The sequence below is a fragment of the Aythya marila genome, assembly GCF_965140915.1.
Source record: "Aythya marila genome assembly, chromosome: 8".
NCBI classification, from domain to species: Eukaryota; Metazoa; Chordata; class Aves; order Anseriformes; family Anatidae; genus Aythya; species Aythya marila.
Window position 1 is genome coordinate 24,452,987 of NC_139049.1, and position 22,754 is coordinate 24,475,740.

At 43.7% G+C, this 22,754-nt stretch overlaps 1 protein-coding gene across 1 annotated transcript in view; it reads right to left on the reverse strand.

Moving 5' to 3' along the window:
- TRABD2B (TraB domain containing 2B) overlaps positions 1-22,334 on the reverse strand; it is a 283,235-nt gene extending 260,901 nt beyond the window's left edge. The window contains exons 1-2 of the mRNA XM_082765922.1: positions 22,143-22,334; positions 21,124-21,684 (exon numbers count right to left, since the gene is read on the reverse strand). Of these exons, the coding sequence (XP_082622048.1) occupies positions 21,124-21,684; positions 22,143-22,250 (669 nt within the window). The 5' untranslated portion in view covers positions 22,251-22,334. The remainder of the gene's footprint in view (positions 1-21,123; positions 21,685-22,142) is intronic.
- Positions 22,335-22,754: the final 420 nt, after the last annotated feature.

Genomic DNA, 22,754 nt, shown 5'->3' on the forward strand with positions numbered 1-22,754 from the left:
GTCCCAGGTTAAACCCCTAACCACTACACCAGCCTTTCCCTCTGGTGTGCAGGCTTTTCAGCTAGCTGGAAAGAAGGGGATTTTTGTCCCGCACAACTCCAAGAAGCCCCTCTGAGCCCTCTCTCCACCTTCCCTGTGTGTAGTCAGTGTACTCAAGCCTTGCAGGTCGGTTCCTGAATTTGGCCCTTTATGAATAGATCACTATGCTGGCTGCTCCAAGACGCACACAGCCAGTTATATGTGGGGGAGAATCGTAAGCAAGGGCAGGAATGCTTGTTTGGCAGCCTTTCCCAGCCTCCGAGTGTCTGCTGACTTTTTTTTTTTTTTTTTTTTTTTTTGTCTCTGCCTCTGCCACCTAATTTTTAAGCCAGGTTTTGATCTTCTCTGCCTCTGTAAATCAGGAGAATCACTCCGGACTGACATCAAGTGGGCATGTGCATGCTTCAGTATGTTGCTGTTGCTCTCTACCTGTCTGGACATCCTGCAGCAGATGGGAGCTGGGATACTGATGGCACATCTCTACCTGCCCTTTTATCCTCCCTCTCGATCAGCTGGGTCACCCATTTCGTGTCTGTTTAGTTGGCAGTCAGCTGAGACAGGTCAATGGTGAAGAAAAGAAACAGCTAAGAAGCCTTGCTATTTATATATGATCTTCATGCTCTCATCCACTCTTCCCATATATAATGTATCTTGCTTCTGCAATTAAAACACATTACTTACGGAGAAGATAATATTTCAAGCTGAGGAGTAAATTGGAAAGCTGTGTTTTTCATTTACATGAGTTAAACACACGAGGGACAGCTGGAATGGCAGTTACAATTAGACTACCCATTAGGATGCATTAGATGACATTAACCCAAGACCTTTCAGGTCCACCGCAAAGCAGTTGGGCTGCAAGGCAGTTTTAAAAGCAACTTAGAGCTTTAAAGTGACACTCATGTTCAGAGCAAACACTGAAAGGGATTTTTTTTCCCCTTCGTGACATGGCACAAGATCAGTGTTGCCGCTTCCAGCCTACAGGAGCTTGGCACTTCTTTTAAAGCCTTCATAAGGTTGAAATCAAATGCTGCAATAACCCCTTCACTACTGCACAAGTATCCCAGAAGTGGTATGCAAAATGCACTGGTAAGTGTAGCCAGATGGCAGTGTTACCAGTCAGACACCCTTCCCAAATCCTGGTTATTCATCTCTCCCATGTGTGGTTGGCAAGATGGAAAATTATCCATCTTCCTTGTAAAGAAAGAAAAAAAAAATACTGAAGTATCAAGCCACTGAAGAGCTACAGAAGCACTACTGGTTTTGCAATATCTACCATGGCAACTTATCTAGGCTGTGATTTTTCTCTTGGGATCCAACTTCATAAGTCACCAAAGAAAGACAGACCATGAAACACCATTCAAATATTAAAAGATTCATAGGAAGCTTGAAATGAACTTAAATTCCAGAGCTCCAACAACTTTAAGTACCTCTGGGGATTTCACTTGGATAATAACTGAATTATTAACTAAAAAAAAAAAGTGGTGTGTGGAAAAATGAAGCCACTAGCTTGCATGCGGACAGGGATCTACAGGGATTAAGAAGACATTTAAAAATACCAACCTTCTTCCAAATGTCTCCTTAGTTATGAGAGGAGACGTGCCAATGGGAGACGGTGAATGTTTTATGGGAAAACAATCACTCACAACCAGATGCACTGCTGAGACGTGTTTGAAGTTCCAGCGACTCCAGCCAATCTCACTTGCATCAAACTACCTGATCCTCCTGAAATCACTAGCAAGCTCCTGTTTGTAAAGCTGCAGAAAATCAGTCATAGCTTTTCACAAAAATGCTGAGTTGTCCATGTCAAGAAAATTATAGAAAGTCAGGCTATGAGCAGGAGGGGGAGAGGGTTAGAAAAAGAGAGCATTGTTTATGGAACATGAAAAGCTCCAGCGACACAATATATGGAATTCGGAGCAAAACAGGCCCTCCTTTCTTTCTGTACAATTCAAATAATTCCAATGGCAGACTGGATATTCCCTGAAACGAGTTAGAAAAGCACAGGGCTGTCAAAGCAATTCAGAAAGGGAAAGTTGAAGTAAACATGGTGAATTTTTTAAGCTTTAATGCTTGGAAGACCTTAATGTTACCCTACATAGCGTACGCTTTTCACAGAATAGAAAGAAGAGTTAGCTGCACCCAACCTGAGAAGTCTACATGGGCATTTAGAGAAAATGTGTGGAAGTACCCGTAGATATGGATATGGTCTCAGCTCAAGCATGATGCTCAACACACACACCTAGCTCTAATCAATTAGGTGGTCTTAAATTCTGATTAAGGCTAAAAAGTTTTTGTAAAGTCCTTCTACTGACTTGGAGTTGTCATTTTCTGTAATGGCACTCTCCTACTCCCCCGAGATGCTCTAGAAATCTTAAAGGTGGACTGGCACTTCTTGTTCTGATGTTTATATATTCGTGAGGATGGGGATTGACTCTTACCATCAAAATGCTCTGAATTCATACTTTCCATTCCTCTGTACATCTTGTTTCTGTTCTGCCTCTCTACTCAAGCTGAGAGTAGGAACTAACCCCTGAATTCTGAGGAAATCTTTGGACCTTTAGACTAATTTCTCCAGGAAAAGCCTCTTTCTGCCTTGTGCAAAGAACACGAAGGACTTCGTTCTCCTTTGTTATGGAAAGACGGTTTCCAACATTTCACAAGATTCAGTTTTCAATGAGAAATGGATCAGTAACAGAAATGACAAACAGTTCATGACTATTTCTACTTCCCTTCTTGTCCTTTCAACACATATATGTACATCATTGTAATTTGATTTTGATATGATATGATTTTGAATAATTGGATCAATAAAATCACAAAGCCTCTATTCAGCCAGATCTAGAGCAATTACATCCAGTAAAACTACTTGGTTATATACTTTATTCCTCTAAGGGCTTCTGTTCTTGAAAGTACCACTTTCATGGAAGAGTTTCTATCAAACAAGAAAAGCTGTATACTTTGCCAAGTCAGGGAGATAGCAGATACAAAGTCTTGCTCATTTAACATTTGAAAGACTTATTGCCTGGTGAACAATCTTACCAGGACTCCCTTGTTTAAATTATCTACATTAATGGATGACCTGAAACTTAAAGAAGTCAGTCTGGGTTTCTCTTGCATAAAGCTTACTGTCTAATTCACTCTTCTTGACTTGTGTTTGAAGAGAATGGGGCTTGTTTTTTTGCTTTTCTCACAGTGACTAGTGTGGCTTTTCACGAAAAAGCTAAGAATCACACCAAAAAATTGCATTCATGCAGTCTGGGCTGTCTGCATTACTTGTACAGAATGGAAAGAGTGGGAGGATAAACTGGGACAAACAAATTGAGAAACTAACCAACTTTTTTTTAGGTTTAAATAGAAAACTTTCTTTGATAATTCTAATTGCACTCAATATGTTGTGTTGTTTCAGGTGGTGATGGGGGTATAGTTCTACTTTAGAACAGATTTGCCTACTTGTTTACATCAAAACAGAATTTAAAACATTTCTAGTCCTTACAGATTTGCAGGTTAGATAATTTCTCTCTTGTAACTCTTCCACAAATGTCTCTGCACGTGATGGCTTTGTATAAATCAACCTGATGTGATTGTGATGCGCTCTGTAGAGCTCCTGACAGCCACGAGGTGTCTCTATGAACTGTCCCAGAGAGTGTGTGAGTGTTGGTAAACAAACACAAGAAAACTGAAATCCAGTCTCTGGAGAAGCCTGTTTGTTTGACCGTAGTTATGCAAAAATGCTTTAATAAAGAAATCTCCTAATGGAGACATCTTGTACATCACGACAGCTCTGTCCAAATAACCGAGCGGTACTAACACCAGAGAAAATATATTTACAGAGTCAGAGAATGGTAAAACAAGAGACTACATCTGGAAGTAGTAAAGAAAAACCTTAAATATGCTAGGAAAAAGTTCCAACACTGGAAGTCACTTAGACAAAGGAATACGTTGCTGGTTGAGAATGCATGAGGCAACAATAGCAAGAGGTGCTTCGGAGACGAATTCTGAATTTTATCATAACAACAGTATTTGGCTGTGTCACCGGAGGACTAAAACCCGTGCTGATACACCGAACCTGAAATCTCATAATCTGCAACCTACACTGCATTTGGGCAGCAGCAGAGCATACAGTAAAAGCTTTCTGCACAGAACAAGTGATTAGGAGCTAGAATACTGTTGAAATATAGGAAACTGAGCCTATGTCCAAGCAACGTCACTGTCCCAGCATTCACCATGTTCAAGGAATTACCCAATATGGACTTTTACTGGCTGAGTCCTTTAAACTTTGCTCTGCGCCTACCAGTCACATAAAACTATGCATAACTGAAATGGAATGGGGAACAGATACAGAAATTCCTTTAAAACCAAGCAGCAAAGACAAATAAGAATTTCAGGCAGAAGGCTAAACGTTTGACTCAAAAGCTGAACCAAGCACACAGGTAGCTCATTTCCTTGGTGATGGAAAGAGGAGAATTCTGGGGAGCAAAGACAGAGATGAGGGACTCAAAGTCCAGTCCATGACCACCTCTTCAACCTCTCCTAAAACAAAACCAGTAGCTGCCTGGCTGTGGCTGGGGGTAAAGGTGAGAGATCTGGGTCACCTGAGCTGCAAGAGACGCAACATCTGTATTTATACTTTTGTCTATGTGACTTCCATACGTATGATTTATATTTCTGAAATGAACTTTTAGTTAAGACAACCTAGGAGAGACGTCCCTGATAAGATGTCGAGGTGGAACTGCCACATCCTGCCTCCCATTTTTGATCCAAAACTACTTCAAGAACAATGCCTGCTCACAGCGTAGGACACTACTAAATGTTAGCAGAGCTAGAGAAATCCGACCTGCTGGAAATCCAATGAAAAATACACATGAAATTTCCTGTGGGCAAGAACAACTCACAAGATGTAAAGCACTGTAACTCTACCAATGTCAGCAGAGAACACAGCTGTAGAGGTGGAGTTGCCCTATGTCAAATGACCTGCTAGTGAGGTATCCTGGGGTTGTATTAGAGACCTCCCATGAAGGAAGCACCCGACGAACTTTCTCCTCTCTTAACATACTCATTCAAAGCTGCCTAGAGACTTTCACCTCTCTGTTGCTTTCCACAGTTCAGCAGGGAACAATAATTGTACCCGCAGATAAAAGTTAAGAATTCAGTCTTTTCTGTCTTGATTGTGTTTTTATGAACTAACGGCACAAAAATGTCCATTTGGGTCAATCATCAGACTGTTGATTTGCTGATGAGGCTCTTGGGTGTTTCTAGCTACACTTCAAGTTTGAAATTGAGACGTTTGAAGTAACATTTTTTTCCTCAAAATACAAATAATTACATGAGCACTGTTTCTGTTAAAAAAAAAAAAAAAAAGAAAAGAAAGAAAGGATTTTCCAAAAATAAATAGCTCTACTATCTTGCCCATCTCTCACGCACACAAAGAGCCGCATCAGGATTGTGTCTGAGGCTCCAGACGAGTCTTGCCTCCTGCTAAGGCATCCAGCGTGCTAGCACAGCCCTTGGTTAGCCTGGAGGAGTGCATGCAGATCCCATGGGTTCAGGTGGCCTAGCATGCTTCATAAATCGTGTGAGGCATATCTGACATGAGAAGAATGAGCGGGAGAATAAAAAGCGATGGGCTTATCGCTGCTTTGGCTGCTGCTCTTTTAGAGCTGTATATACCCATCAAGAAAAGACTTTGACTTATGCCACAACATTTTCAGACACTTCAAGCTGAATTTTCCTGGGCTCTGTGTACTGTTACTCATTACCCATTCTGCAGGCCTTGTCCAGCCGCTGCTCCAGCAGCTTTGCAGCCACTGCACGCCAGGCAGAGCAGCCACAGGAGGTGACAGCAGCCTGGAGTAACAGTCCCTGTTTTCCATTCCCTGTGCACGGTCCATTTCACCCCATTCCTAAATCTGGGGCAGTCACAGGAGCCCTTGGTGTGAGCTTGCAGCTCCCCCATGCAGCAGATTTCATTCTCAATGTTCCTGTCTTCCCTGGACTGAGGGAGGGCAGTGCCCCACGAGGAGCTACCAGCACCGTGCAAGGCACAGATAGCAGAGCCCAGGAGGGAACCACAGAGCTCAAGATACAAAAAAGGTGATGAAAGTTAAACTGAATCACTGCTGGCTAATTCTTGGTAGGCTGTGGCCTGAACTAAGTGCTAACCAGTGGCACCCCCTGCACCTGGACCAGCTGAGGTTACCCAAGCTGGCTTAAAGCACCTCCCTCACTTCAGCCCTCTGTGCCTTACACTTGCACAACCCCTTCTTTTTCACAGACTCTTTGTAGAGTGCCATGATTCACACTACAGACGCACAAGGCAGAATCCTCTCCTTACAGACCAGGGGTCCCATGCAGGGACACTGGCAAAGCTGGTGGATGAACCCGGCCAGCTCCGAGGCAGATGAGCTCTTGTGAAGAGGAGAACTAGAGAAACAAGACCAAGGGCGTGCTCTTCCATTGATCCCAAATGCAGGAGGGAATTCAAAAGGCTTCAGACAAGAGGAAAGGCACGTTTTCTGAAATAAAAACAATATTTTTACTGTTTTGATAAGCACGATGGATGATAAAAGGTCTTGGAAGGCATTTACTCTATTTCATACTGGAACGCCGCTAAAGCCAGCATGGCAAGAGACTATAACCCTGTAAACATATGTTGTGTATTAGGTTCTGATCTGGCAGCTAGCCTTATTTTTTTTTTTTTTTTAAAGCTCCAAATACACTTCCATGTTTGTGCTCCAGCAAATGAGTGAAAGGCAGAATGCTTGAGTGACAGGGACCCTGGAGTGCACTGGACTATAAATCAGGAGAAAAAAAAAAAGCCTCCATTAGTGTTGGCACATCAGGCAGAGGATGACAAAAATATCAGCAAATTCTTTTTTTGGTCCTTTTCCCCCAGCTTTTCCTTTTTCTGGTGTGCACTTCCCAGCTGCTGAGGACTGTAAAAATCAGCTCTCCATTTCAACTACCGACAGGACAGAAGTGACAAGGGAACACCTCTGCACACAATTTCGCTGCTCCCACCCACCCAGCAGTAAATCACCCCACAGAGCATCCTCTCAATAGCACTTAGCCTGGGTCCCTGTAGGGGCGGAGGAAGAAATTCTTTCGAGAGGCGTTTTAAGACTCCTCAGGATCGAGAGTTCCGGTTCATATAAACAAATACTGTTACGAAAGGCCAAGCTGATATGGATTTATGCAAGGAATGTATAGGATGAATAAGCAATTTGGTAATTAATGGAGTTGACAGGCACTTTCTAATACTACACAAGTATGTGCAAACTGAATGGTTACATATACATACTGATCCAAAGGCAGGACTATTTTTAACCCATTTTGTACCTAATCATTCAGATGAAGGAAACACGTTTTTTTTTTTTTTTTCCTTGGGTACTAATCTTGACCTCCCAAAGCCTGATTATTGGGAAATAAATCCTTCCCACTTAGTACTCTTGCAGACAGCTAACCCGCAGATTTCTTGTACAGCATGATGTTTTTCTTAAAGATCATCTCAAGAATAAACTCCTGATTACTTTCTAGGCATTTACGACTTTTTTTATGTCCCACAGAATAAATGCAGCAGTTTTGCTCTTAACAAAGAACTGAGAGCTTAGTTGCATGGGTTTAGGGAATTTCTGAAGAAAGTCCCCTGGCTAACACAGAATTTCTTTTTCTACCAGCTTCCAAAGTAACCAAACCACCACTGCTACAAGGCCAGCTCTGGAAACTAAAGATGCTCAGCAAGGTCCTGAGCAAAGTACTGCGTGACCTGGCAGGAGGTGATGCTAATTCCTTGTGCATGGAAGATATTGTGACATTTTGAACTAGGCAAGGAGAAGGAATAGTGTTGTAACTGCTCCCACGCAGGAATGAGATATTCAATGTTTTCTCAGCCTGAACTTCGTCCCTCTTATGATCAGCAAAGAGGCACCTCGCACCTCAGCTCTCCAGCGTGAGGTAGATGAACCCTGAGGTGTTTCAGGCCCATTATTCTGTCCAGCCAAAAGCCAAAAACAGATGTCAAGATGACTATATTAAATATATCCTCTACTAAATGCGTTTTAATGGGGCACAATGCTGCCTGTTGGCAACCCAGCCGCGGGGCAACCTGCTAAGACCAACCGAACATCAAACTACAGAGTGCTGTGTGCTGACTGCCCCCCAGCCCAACCCCAGCTGCAGCTGCCTTTGAAGAAAGGTGCAATGCCTTCTGCATGGATGTACATGCCGAATAAAGTCTTTTAAAGCATGTGAGAACAAAAGCTGTCATCAAAACGTACTGAACAATTACGGGTTGAAGGTTGAACTATCATTACTTCATGCCCTTCTATTCCCCTCCCCTTCAGGGTGGGAAGAAGGGGGGGGGTTATTCATTTGTATTCAAGCACTTCATTAATGTTTATAAGAGAATCCAAACATGCAAGCAAAACAAGGACGAAACACTCGCGCCAGACGTGTGATGCGATAAATGTCACTGGAGCAAATATTTAGATCTGTTTACAGAGAGGCCTATTAAGTCCTTTTTGAAAAGCTGTGCAGTGTTGTGGCTTTGTCTCTGCCTAGCAGCTCCAGCGTAAACAAATGAAAGATGGCTAAGTCTCTCTCTCTCATTTTGTTATGACATCTGGAAACCTAAAGAGGTTGGGAGAAGCCAACTGGCTGCCCTACTGCGACGTCGAGCAACAAAGTCCGCTTGTTGAATGATGGCAGGACATGCATAGTGGAGCTGCTGAGTTCTCCAGCCTGTGCCAAAATCTGTGGATTTTCAACACAATAATCCCTCAACAAAAGTTGTTGCAACACAAAAGTCCTTGGTTCATTGCTAATGATGCAATTCTTCGCTGTCTGCCATTTTTAAAGAACATTTGGGTTTGAGAAAATCAGTTTCAGTAGGAACTAAAATGAGGTGCAAAGATGGGTGGAGATGGTCTATTTGCCAAGGGATGTAGAAGTGTCCCTCCAACTCCTGCCAGAACTACAGGGCTCCAGAGATGGCAACCAGCCTGGACTTCTGTAAGTGGCCCTTCACATCACTGCTTCACTGACTGCAATCCTGCCACATACAAGTAACCTTTTTCTAAGAGACATAAGTAAGTTGAAAAGAGAAGTTTATAGATGGATAAATCACAATCTTAGCCCAAGGCATAATAATGGGATGTTTCTGCTTCTGAGGTCATACTTCAGTTTCCAACTCATTATGTAAAGTCTATAGATATAAAATTGTAAGGTATAGATATAAATATAGATACAGATATAAATATAAAAGTGATCAGGGTTCCCCAATCCTGCTGAAATTAGTTTTTAGTCTGAAATTAGTCTTAACCAGATTGCCAGCTTGCTTGCTTTCTGTTCTGAAGGACCAGAGCTCAGACCATACAAAGGACTCGGTATAGTGATCTCTACCATTGCTGGCTGAACAAGGCAAGAGATACATGAACCAAAACACTTCCAGTTTAAAACTGTCCTTCTGACAGCTTACTTGGTTTAGGTCACTTTTTCATTGCATCAACAACTCAGCATGAAACCACAGGTAACTTCACTCAGCCTGCTTTTTAAGCTTAACTGTATCACAAATAAATTAGCCAAATATTGACTATTTTTTTCTTCCTAGTTATCTTCATGAATTATTTAGCTACACAAAACCCTTTTCTGTATAAACCAGTAGGAGGCACGTTGCCTAGTTTTGAGGAGCACAGGGATATGGTTTTGAGCTCCAGAGATCTAAGGACCACATACTTGTCTTATTTATTTTAACAGGAACCACACCGAGCTTTGCTCCAGAGAATGGAAGAATGGCTGCCAAGCCTTCTGGGGAGTGTTGCACTGGTATTTTCAAAGCTATATTCTCAGGTGCAAGAGATCACTGCAAAGCACATCCTTTCCTTCCTTGACTGGTAGTGATGATGGATTACAGAACCTGATAGTTGTTAAGCCTATTTTTCTCTTAAAAATTGTAGGAAGGCTCTGACACTTTGGTGTGTTGGAAGAAGGGGAAAATGCACATGGCCATCCAATCTAAACAGTAAATAAATACTTGTTGTCTCTACTGCGTAACAGGGATCAATGTTTTCAGACTTAAACTTCCAAGAGGAATTTTTTCTGGCTGACTTTTCCTTTTTAATTAGGCTCCCTGACTAATTCTTGCAGAAATGTGTGACAGTTTAGTGGCTTGGTGTCAGACCGCAGGCCCTTCCACAATGCCCTGCTCAACTATACTCCCTGTTTGGAGCGTGTGTTACTGCTCTTAATATTTTACACTCGTTGCAAGTGCCAGGCCTTGAAACCTTGTCAGTAGCATGCCGAACATCCACAGGAAAGAGAGAGGAATCCCTTCCTCTATTTTTGTTTAGCTACCTCCTGCTCCTCCGCTTTAGAGCTAACTCTTGGGGTTATTTATATTGCATGACCTTGAGATAAATGGCATCTGGCAGGCTGCCGGATGACTTTGTGTTTCAAATCAAACGTTCTCAGTTTCTCCCCCTAACAATGGGAATAATTCCTGAATGCCTTTTTTAGGGTATTTCTTCCCATCTCATTGCCTGCCATGGAGTTCTTTGGTAACTACGTCAGGGTTGGTGAACTTTAGCTTGACTTTCTTGTTCGATGCAACTACCAAGTGGTGTGTGTGGTTTATTCTGTGGTTTGGTGTGTGTGTGTGTTTTCTCTTTGTCCCAGAGTGTCTGCGCTGCTGGTATTAGAGCTACAATTGTTCTATAAAAAGCAAAGATCCCTTGAATGATCTGCCAGAGGCTTTATCTCTGAACAATCTTTGTCTGTACTTGCTTTGCCGTTAACCAGTTTTGACTCCCCGTAATGGCTGGAGTTGCTTTGCTTTAACTGATATATATCAAAGAGAACTGCTAAAATTAACTGCTCATGAACTGTGTCCAGGATGTTAGATTAACTCATCTAGAATCCTTCAGAGAACAAACTGATTTATGATGTGTTATGACATTGTTACTTGATGTGTTGCACAACAACTCAATTTTAAAAAATGAAGAGCGCTCCATTAATAAGAGATAAATCTTTCCAGTGTAATTCAAATGAATCTGCAACAGCTTTAGAGAGAGCACGATAAGGGATCTTGTGTGGGTTTGGGTGATTGTGTTTTGCATTCCTACGGATATCTTCCACTGGGATCTCTTTGTCAGTAATGACAAAATCCATCCAAAATATGCCAAAATATGACACCTTTTGGGAGATTATAGCTGTTTGCACTTCCCAAAACACGAAAGGATACACAAGTGATTCTCAACAACTTGTACTTCAGGAGGCTTGAGAATGTACATTAAGTACTGCAGTGAGCACCCATGCTTCCTTTCAACTGCAGAGCCATAATTTGCTGAAGAGCCTACATACTGAGTCACTTACAAACTTGTCCGGCCCTAGTAACACACAGAAAATAATCAGAGTGGCAGGAGTGCATCAGAAAAAAAAATTAAAAAATAACAAAAATAACAAAAATAACATAAATAAATAAAATCTACCACCAACAACTGTTTTGCACTAAAACATAGGGTATTTTTTAAAGCAAGCACTATTCCATTGCTGGAACATGAACCAGTGTAAAAGCTGACTTTAAATTCTTAAATTTCTGTTTCAGATGCATATATGTTGAAGGCTCGGGTCTCTCTGGATACCCAGCTCCAACAAAAACGCCTTTGAAAGTGAGCTGAATTATATACTGTACAGTATGTCTCATTTCACAGCCAAGCCACTTGAGTTAATAAAGAAAATCCTCCCTGGCCTCACACAATTAGCTGGGTAAAAAGCTAGTCAGCACAAGTCTGCATACAGCCACAAGTCAATCCATAAAGTCGAACACTGTTTCATGCCTGCGAATACCTGCTGCTGTGACCCTCTGAACTTCACCTCGCCACCACAAGAACAGGATTATTTCAGGTTGGTATAACCTGGTTTCACGGCCTGACTTTCAGAGCCTCGAGGAAAGAAAATATCTTCCTGTTGTTCTGCAAACTGAAAGGAGAAACGACAAAGGCACTGAACTGCAGTTTGCTTGCAGCTGTCAACCAATAGAGCATCCCAGTGTCTGAAGGCCTGGCTGTATTAAAACTGGTTTGGCCATAACTTGGTACTAGAAACTCAGTTTTGCTCAATTCTATGTGTTAATGAGTTATTTCCTTCAGCAAGCAAATAATGAGATTTTTTGAGGATGTTCATTCTGGCTTTTTCCTGTACTAATCAGGAAAGAAAGTCATTATGAGAAAGAAAGGCCTTTTTTTTGTACAGCCAACTCTCATAAAAACAATCATTTTGAGACCCTTTGGCATACATGCCCCCTCTTCTTCCTGTGATGTCCCAAAAATAAAACATTACCTGAGCTTGAAAACAAACCACCGAAGTTAGCATCCAGTTGAATCCCAGTGGTCTTTTCTATATTAGAACCAGCTCTGCATGTGCTGTAAGGCTTAACACTTTTGCAATTAACTGTACTGTGATGATTTTACCAGTGCTATAGAGCCAATGGGACACACTGGGATGTATCTCATCATACTTCACTGCTGGAATAACATTAATCTCGATGATTATTTCTAAAACTGTAAATCAATCACATGCCAGAAATTCAAAGACCTTCAAAAAGTTGGGCATGTTTCTCAAATCACCCTTCTGCCCTCTCCCCCTCTGCTGACTCTGCAAACTCCTGTAGTGGGAGCATTCTGTCTCACATTTAAATAAATATTCCCCATCACTATTATGCTGTCACCTGTAATAGGAAAAGCCTGCAAGAAATCAAAGGAAAGCAAAATTTGTGTGGTGGCAGAAAGTGTACAGAGAATAATCAGTCTTCATTGTGATTGTTAACAAAAGTGAGGGAGCCTAATGGAGACCTTGGATTTAATAAAGTCTCTAAAATATTGAGGGGGTACTTTCAAGGCATAGAAGCTCCTACTTTAAAGAAATATTTTCCCTGTGTTCCTCATAAGTTGACTTTTATTAAAATGGAAAGAGGTTTGAAAATAACTTGAAGGTTTCTGTTTCCTTTTTCTCATTGCTTGGCTCAGGAGGTGGGCCTGATGAATTTTGCTCTGCTCCACACAGGCAGCTCCTTCTCCATTTTCTGTACTGGGGATATTCATGTCTCCCAGTGGGTACCCCAATACAAGAATTAGGGTAAAAAAAGCAAGTTTGATGAAGCTGGGGAAAACATAAAGCATTTAGTGTTACTCCCTTAATTGTGTTGTTAAGCTAGCATTTTGGCATTGCTAGCTTTTCTGAGCCGTGCTTAGCAGCCTGAATCAGCATCTCAGTGGACTCGGTGATTCTGCAGGGATAACCAAGCATGAAGAACCTCTAGACTGGAACATACTTGAAAGGCTCCATAACTTCCATGTTAACAGAGCCTAGGAAAAGAAGAAATCAGGATGCTTTCTTTTTGTACAATCTTTTCCTCTGTTCGCTAACAGGAATTTCTGGGAATGGTTCACTGTTAGCTCTGGCTTCAAGGGACACTCTGGAATGAGTGCAACATATAGGATCTGGTCCATACCCAGTGGTCTTCCACATCTAACTGCTATTCAAAGCTGTGGACTGCAATCCTGATTCTGAAAAAAGTCAATAATAAAACTCCCTTTTGACATCTGCAGGACTCTTCAACCCTCACTGTTGCTGCAGTGCCCGGACAGAGGTGATCAGCAGTGACTCACTGATAATAAATATAATTACAGTATTTGAGGGATGATGATTTCTTCAGGCAAAACTGGCTATGGGAATCTACGTATGATGAGAAATGGGGTGTCTCGGCCTATGTCAAATGACCCTCAGAGTGGAAAATCTCGGGTCTTTGATCTTATTCAAACTAAAAATACTTCTGCTAATGAGCCTCCTCAAGTCACACAACATCCATCCCAAAATGCTGAACACATGGTTTTAATTTACAGTTTTTAGCAACTTTCATTTATATTGTGCTACAAGTCCTGAAATGACTTGCAGAAGAAGCTCTAAAAACTGGAAAGTCAAATGGCAAGCACTGCTGTTGGAATAACTGGTGATAAAAGTAGCAGTCATCTGTACTAACTCCTGCTGGAGTTTCTGATACAGGTATTAACCGTGTCACTTCTAATTGTCTGTGCATTTAAATGACAACTAGATCCAATAAACAACAGTAACAGAAGACAGATACACTGTGCTCTTAAACAGAAGAGAAAGCAAATCTGCGGAGATGAGCGAGATGCCATAATTACTAGTTGTGGTGGGTACAACCAGCCATGCGTTTGAGTTGCACGTCTGTTCCCAGTCTGCAGAGAGTACAGCCTTGTTCCACTCCCAGTCCAAGAACTGGGATGTTACATTCAAACAGTGATATCTGCAATTTTAAGCTCTGTATGCACCAGTTTAATTTCTGGTATCTCAAGCAAGCTGGAACCCATAATGCTTTATGGGTTAGAGAAAGAATGTTAGGTCCACAAATTGTTACAATATTCAGAAAAATGTCTTAAGAGGCTTCCACACATAAATAATTCGAGAAGTTCAGGAAGATATTGAAGCTTTGTGGCCACCCTGCAGTGCTTTCTGTGGATTTTAAATCTAGAAGCATCTAGGATCTGAATTGTTTATAGGTTTGAAACAGAAACCTGGGAAAGCATGTGGGCATGAAGCAGACAAGTTTCCCTGCAAAATAAGGCTCTTCTAATGTTAACTCTTGAAAGTTAAAAAATGAAGTTCCCGAACACCAGTCCTTGATGAAAAACTCAGGTTTGGTACTATCCTAAATGGTATGTGCCCTGGGGACAATACCTTAAAATCCCTTATCCAAGCATGCAGGGAACTCCTTAATCAGGACCAAAAGATGAAAGAAATAACAAGAAATTTCATGTGGCTCAAGCAGCAACTCTCTGATTCCTTCTGTTTTTTACCTGTCTCATCAACTCCTAACGACAGTGAAGAAATTAATGGTTTTGGAGTGTAAGGCCTAGCACAGGGGAAACCTGTTATTTTACAGTATGTCCCTCTGAAGTTCCCAAATATGCTTTGCCAGGAGCCCTGCCACTGATCTCTGTCTCCACAGGAGTGCAAGGTGAATGAGTGCCCTTGCTTAAGATCATTTCTGGCCTTTTCAATACAGGAACCTCCGACAAGCCTGAATGATGTGGGCTGGCTTTATAACGTGGATTGCTACTCACCAGGGAGCTGAGGGGAGGCTGTTAAAGACTTTCTGAGGACTGTAGGTTGCACTATACTTCAAGTTGAGGTTTTTAAGGTCAATGGTTCGTTCTGTTTATAAGTAAAGCACTCTGGGCCCAGGGCAGGATCCTGACTGCTCTTGCAAGAGCATCAGAAACAGAAAACAAACAACAAACGGACAGAAAATCATCATAGGAATATCATTTACTGAAAAGGGGTGTATTTTGCACTCACTGGGGGAGCAGTTTGAAGGTGACAAACTATCCAGGGAAGATCCCACAGGAGTACGAAAGCAGCATTAGTGCCTGAGGACAGGGATGGATTCAGGCCATCAGTACTCTTCTGATCGCTTCCCTGAGCATAACCTGGGGAGTAGATCTCCCCCAGGGAGCAAAGCATGTGCCCTGGTGTCCCCTGTGCTCCTCAGGGCTCCCCACTGCAGCGGAGAGGCAGACCATGCTCTGATCCCAACTCATCTCTCACCACACACACAGGAAAAAAATGCCCAAATCCTGCTAATTTGCTCGTATACATTGGTAACGTTCAGCTGCCTCAAACACACCTTGTTCACCATGGCTTTCTGGGGTATATTCCTTTCAAAGCCCACCTTACAAAGATACACTTCCTGCCTAAAATCTCTTACTAGCAGCACCCATAATTTTGCAAACAAATCAACCAGCAAAGATCTCTTCGGGCCTCCTTGTGGAAGGCCGGCAGAATTGAATCTTCCCAAGAGAGGTGTGAAGGATCAGGGGAGAGGAAGGGCTCATACCTCACCTGCTCTGTATGCACCTCTTGTATATACCCAACAATTACAGGAGATGAACTGCCAGATCAAGTCATCATTGACTCACTGGCTATTTTCTTGATAGGCCTCAAACTCCAGGGTGAGCCTTTCAAGGGTACTATGGTGAAGAAGTGCACAGCAACTGGCTGTAAAGAGCAGCACGTACAGCCCCTTACGCCTACAAAACGCCAGCTGCTGATCCTTTCAGGTGTTTCTGCAGCTACCCCTGTTTTAATACCTGCACAGTTTCACCCTCAGCAGTTCCCTGGCACAGACATAAAACAGCACCGTTAGTACTCTGAGGAAAGATTTCTGGTTCTGCTGGATAAACTTCTACCCCAAGTTTGATTTTAGTGGGGAATTTTTGTATTTGTTTTTTACTCTGGGGTTGGGGAGGGAGGTGAAGGGGGTGATAATTAAATTAGAGCCAGCAAGCTGAAAATTATGTGCACACATGCATAATCAAGCCTTTTAACAACATTTCTTCCAACAATAATCAGCAATCTAAACAGATGATAGAAAACTATTTTTGATTCTCTTGCCCTTTTGATAAGGACTGAAATGTTTTGAAAGCAAAAAGGTATAGTTTTTATTAGGCATATACCATATTTCCTAACAAATAAAGTAAAATAAAATAAAATAAAACAAGAATATTCTCTCAACTAAATTACACAGGCTGTCAAAAGCCAGATAGCTCTGAAACTGAGCCCTTTAATCTGGTTCTGCAAACTTGGAGCCTGGATCTTTCATTCATGCAAACAGGCAAATTCCCCATGAAGTGAGTTATGCCAGTTCCTGTCAGCTCCCAGAACCTCAGCTTTGGGATTACAGAAATGTTTAATTTTTTTGAGGGAACAGGGGAGATGGAATAGCAAGTCCACAGCCGTGGGCCTGTCTATATATTAATGTCATGCTGTTTTGCCATTGAAGGTCTAGCTTCAAGACTGCAGATCTGTCAGTGACCAAACTTGATGGACCACCCATTGGCCTTTTATTAAACAGCACTTGTTCCTCCTCTAATCCTATCACCAGAGTAATCAAAGCTGCTATGTCCCAGGGTTTGATGGAACAGCAGGACCTGGGAAATGAAGACTGATTTTGTTAACAAAGTAATTTCTGCCCCTTGAATGCTGTCTCATTGGTAGAAAGTAGGGAGACAAGGTTTATTTGTGCAGAGAATGAGGCGGCAAAGAAATGAAAGGGGAAGAATGGTGAAGTGTGAAGTTTAATCTGGCACAGTCTAAGGTTTCTTTCTTTGAGGCAGTCTCTGATCCAATCAACACCGGTTTGATATTTAACATCTCCCCCTGCAGTTTGAAATGATACCAGCCAGAGAATACTCAGTCACAGCTTAGAAAACCTCGACCAGAGGAAGAGAAAAGGGGCTGCTCATGGCTCCCCTTTGGCCTAACAACTTCCCTGACAGATTGGTAAGGATAAAGTCAGATCCCTACGCGAAATTCCCCTTACAAAGCTTGGGATTAAGGGCATCTGGCATGGCTGCATGCAGATTCTCCCTGCAGTGAGAAGTCTGATGGGACGGGAGGAAGGTTTTATTTTCAGCTTTGGGTAAGGGACACGTACACCTTTACATTCTCAGTTCGGGAACCCGGCTGAGAGGTAGGCCTGAGCTGTGAAACAAGAACTACACACAGCTCCCCAGGGCCGAGCAGTTTGTGTGGAGCTGCTGCTGGCCTCGCTGGCTCTTGGTGTGGACGAGCTGTGGCCCGAGGACAGACACAGCCAGGGTGATGAGCAGGAGCTCCCCACAGCACTCACAGCCCAGTACCTGCCCTCTGCAACGGGACAGGGCTGTCAGAGGACACTGAGCAGCTGCAGCAGTTACCTTCAGCATCCCCCTGGCCCAAAAAGTATATTTCAGTCTGGGGAGAGGGTCCTAGAGAGGAGGTGAAAGCCCTCCCCTATCTAGGCCTTGTAGGATGCATGGGCCAGCCTGCGTGGCCAGGATCCCAAACAGACAAGGCCCGGAACTCCTTCTGTCCTCTATCAGCTCTTCTCCGTCCTGGGACATTTGATGTGGCACTTTTCTGGTCACTCTATAAATAAACGTCTGTCTTGTCAGATAGAAAAGTTGTCTGCTGCTTCTTCTCTGTGCGTTTTTTAGCTTTTTTGGTCTTGCCTTCAGTGAAACCCTGAATCTACTTAAACCAAGGACCTATGAAACTTCAACCTGGCCTAAATCTGATCTGAATTCCCTTGTTGTCAGGTTCCCATCCCAGCCCTTACCTATACCTTAGAAGTCCTGCCACCAGCTATTTAAGACCTAGGGCCCACACATGGATTTTGTGTCCCCAGCGGCTGCCAGAGCCACAGGAGAAGCAAGGATGCTCCGAGAGCTGTGCAGCCAGGCGGTGGGAAGGCAGGGCAAAGGAATGGAGCTGGGAAAGCTGCACAAAACACTGACCAGAAATTCCAGGGCAAACAGGGTCTCAAACTACAAAGTTTTTGAGCTTACAATAAAAAAAAAAAAAAAAAGAAAGAAAAAACGCACCACACGCACCACACAACAAAACAATGTGCTGTGCTCTTACCTGCAAGAGCTAGCTCTCCAGGAAGCAGCCAATTATATGAGCCACCTTAATCTTTTCATCCGGCTAAGACAATCAACATTTCAAAGTGACGCACAGAACGTTTCAAAGATCGTTCTTGGTCAAAAATGCAAGTGTATCCGCTTTCTTTCAGAGCAGATCAAAACCAAGTACCACACCGGGACCACTCCTAGATTTCCTCCTCCTCACGGTATCAGATTAACAGATTTGGTGCATGTAGTCAGATTAAATATTTGCAGTAGCACAAAGCTGCCTTTGAGGGGAAGTAAAAAAAGCCTTTTTCTTTTTTAATTTGCTAAGGGCAAAAATACTGGACTTTGGGGACAGAGGGAACAAAAGCATTGACATGATTCAGCGAGGCGCAGTTTGAAAACCTGAACTCCAAATGCTGGAATTACATGCAGTATTCCTGTAACAGTAATGCTGAAAACAGGTAAAAACTGCTGATGCCCTTAGCAGATTCGGGACTGTAATTTATCACAGATGTTCTCATCAAACTGTGCAAACACCCCACAAGACAAAAGCTGCTCAATTTCTGATTTCCATTTTAGTGTGGTTTAATTATGTGTTGCTTAAGGAAGGCTCTAAGACCTGGAATTAGGAGGTGAAACCTAGCAATAGTAATCCACTCCACTAAATTAGCACAGAAATACACCAAGCAGTAGGACTGCCAGACGGTGTGATAACATTACAAATTACTATTGTTAAACAACTAGCCAGGTGTCAGGATGCATGAAATCTAGAGGAAGCAAGAAAATAAATATCTGGTTTGTTTTATTTAATTTTGTCTCATGTTGTTCTGGTGGCCTCGTTCCCAGAAAAAGCTTCAATCTAGGAAAAATCCTCATGTACACTTATGTGTATAAGTAGTAATATCAGTTCTCTGCAATAATTAAAATGTATTTTTTAATCAACTCAAACTTCCTGTAGGAATGATTGTCCTTTACTTGCCTATGGCGGTAACACTGTTCTTTTTTTAGTTTACTAATGTAGCAAAATGAAGGGGAAATTTTTGCTACTATTTAGAGGGTAGTGACTGAGCGAAAACCAGACTTAGGGTAAGCACAGCAGTGAGTTTTATGCTCTGTCCCTTTTCCTGTCTCTCTCACTCCTTCTCTCTCTCTCTAAAAATAAAAAGAATGCAATATGATTCATATTTAAAAGGCTTCCAAGAGGTACGTCTTTAACCAACTGCTTGCACATGCTCGATTCTAACTTCCATGTTTGACCTAACACAACCAAATGCTACTAGAGCTCTGCAATGATTAATTATTTTTACCTCACCTTAAAGAAGCGGTTCAATAGCAAGGACAGGCACTTAAGCACTTTGAAAAGAAGAAGGAAAAACAAATTCCATGTTTTTCATGTATCTCAACTAATGAAAATGTCCAGGGGGCTTTTAATTTTTATTATTTTTGTTGAAAAACAACCCCTCCCCCCCAAAAAAAAAGTGTATATGACCAATCTTCTCCTGTGAAGTCTGAATGCAGAGTTAGTCTTCTAGCGGAGGACATCAGATGGACCAACTCTTAGTGAAAGCTAGACTTTTTGCTCTTAAGACAGCTCCCACAAGACTTCAGGGAAGAACGGGCTGAAGGCACTCCAAGGACATTTTAATCACACCAAAGATCAGTCCTTTAATCCTTACTCACACATCACCAACAATTTTTTGCTAAAACTAGGACAGTAAGGTACAGCTGGAAATAACTGATCTAAAATTAATGCCGAAAAGAAGGTTAAAAATGAAATATCGTAGCAGTAACTGACACCGTCTTAAATTTCCCCTGGATTATTTGTTTTCTTCCACACACATTCATTTCCTGAATTTCTAGTAAATCTGATTTCACATAAACAGTTTCACAAAGCAAAGTCAATAGCTGTGACTGTGTTCCTGATTAATCCACTGAAATGAAATAGACCTCATGGCTTAGTATTTGGTTGTTTAAAGCTAAATCCACTGAAAGAATTCTGGAGTTCAGTTACACCAATAACTTTTTTTTCTTAATCTACATCCTTTTCTTTTTTTCTGAACTTTAGATTGCAGATTACACACTTAATTTCCCCCAGACCACGAGGACAACTCGAGCCAGTTTGTTTTGACCCAGAGTAACTACTAAAAGACGACCAACAGTTTGCACATACTTAAATCTATTTGAACAATGTTGAATTTCTTTTTTCATTGTTCATGCTTTATCCCCTTCGTGACAAGTACCACAGAGCTGCTTTATTTAAAAACAAACAAACAAAAAAGCACTTTTTACCCAGCTCCAGAAACTGACCAGAGGCGTTTAAGTTTCCCTCACAAGTGACAAGCCAGCAGACACACACATTCACACCCTGGACATTTGCCTCTCAAATAAATAATACACATGATAAACTCATAGTGCTCACTGTGCACATCACAGTTGTTTTCTTTCACGCAGCATGGACCAGTGTGATGGAACAGACAGACCAGTGCAAAGGCCACTGAAGCCTTCGAGCATCCCACCCCACTGCAACAGGCTTCAATTTCGCTATGGTAAACTGACTAAAATTTGAGGAGAATGGCTCCCAGCTCCTGGGATAAGCCACGAGGCCCAGCAGCCTCCTTACCTGGGAGAAGTTGAGCCCGTTCAGCGGGTGACACTGCTCCTCCACCCTCTCCACCGCACCCGTCGTCTTCTTCATCCTCTCGGCCTCCTGGGCAAGGTAGAGATCGAGCACCGGCACCCCTCTGGAGCGGATGTCGGTCTCCGTCAAGGAGTTCACCATGAGCATCACCCAGACGGGCCTCTTGCGCTCCCAGTTGCCGGCGATGGCGTTGAAGAGGTAGTCGGCGTAGAGCCCTTTGCCCCGCTGGTCCGGGGTCATCCAGTGGGGCAGCATCAGCTTGATGTAGTCCAGGTGGCGCTTGAGGCGGCGGTAGAGCTCACGGGGCAGCACGTCCTGCAGGTTCTCCCCGTGGGGCAGCATCTGGCAGCTGGCCAGCCCCGAGATGGTGTAGGGGTCGGTGAGGTCCAGTTCGAAGTAGACGCTGGAGCTGGCCTGGAAGGCGGCCTTGGAGTTGTCGGGGATGAAGTCCCACACCCGCGTGTAGGGCACGTGGATGGTGCCGAAGAGATAGGCGGGGGGGTCGCGGCGGATGGTCCAGAGGAAGGAGTTGAGCTCTCCTTGCTGGCGGGAGGAAAGCAGGGGACAGATGGTCAGTGCCGGTGGCAGCCACCCATGGGCAAACCACCCATGGGTGGCCCGTGGGGACGGAGCAGTGTAGGGGGGGGGGGGGGCACCTTCCAACACACCCCACAGCACAGCTCCCAGCAAGCAGACACCCACGGCGAGCACACAACCACAGCACAGCCCCACGAGGGGACCCCCACGGGGACCCTCGGGTGCCGCGGGCAGCGGCGTGGCGACAACCAGGGTGTCCCCCCCTTCTCCCCTCTCCCTCCCCCGGCCGCTGCCGCGCTCCCGTGCCGGGGGTCCCGCGGGGGCAGCGCCACACCTGCGGGGCCACGCGTGTCCCCCCCGGCCCCGCTCGCCCCCCGCTCCGCGCCCCCCTCGCCCTCCCGGCGCCGGCTCCCCCCGCGCATCCCCCGGCCCGGCCCGGCTCGGCTCGGCTCGGCTCGGCTCACCGAGCGGGGCAGGTCGCACTGCCCCGTGTCCATCTGCTCCCGCCGGGCCGCGGCGTCGGGCAGGAACCCCCCGAAGACGAAGCAGATCAGCGTCAGGTTGAGTTGCATCCCGCTTCCTCTCGCTCTCCTCCTCTCTCTCTCCTTTCCCAGATGAGCCTTTTTGGATTTCTAGGATCTTTTTTTTTTTTTTTTTTTTTTCCCTCCCCCTCCTCCTGCTCTTCCCCCTTTTTTTTTTTTTTTTTGGCTTTTTTTTTTTTTTTTTTTTTTATTCAAACAAACTTTGCCAGTCCCATCTGCATCTGACAAGTGCAGGGGGAAGGACTGGCCGCCCCCTCCCTCCCATGCTCTCCCCCCTCCCGCCCTCTCCCACCCCCACCCGCGCTGGCTGCGGGCTTGTCAGAGCCGCTGGATGCTCGGGGCAGGACGCTTCTCATCGCCAGCCTCCGCCATGCTTTGATTTTTGCAGACCGGAGAAGCTCCCTTCCCTCCCCGCCGGTTCGGGAGGAGGTTTGGAAGGGAGTGCGGTGGAGGGGAGAGAAATAGCTCCAACAATTAAAAAAAAAATAAAAATAAAAATTTCTTTTTTTTTTTTTTTTCTAAATTTCGGCGGAG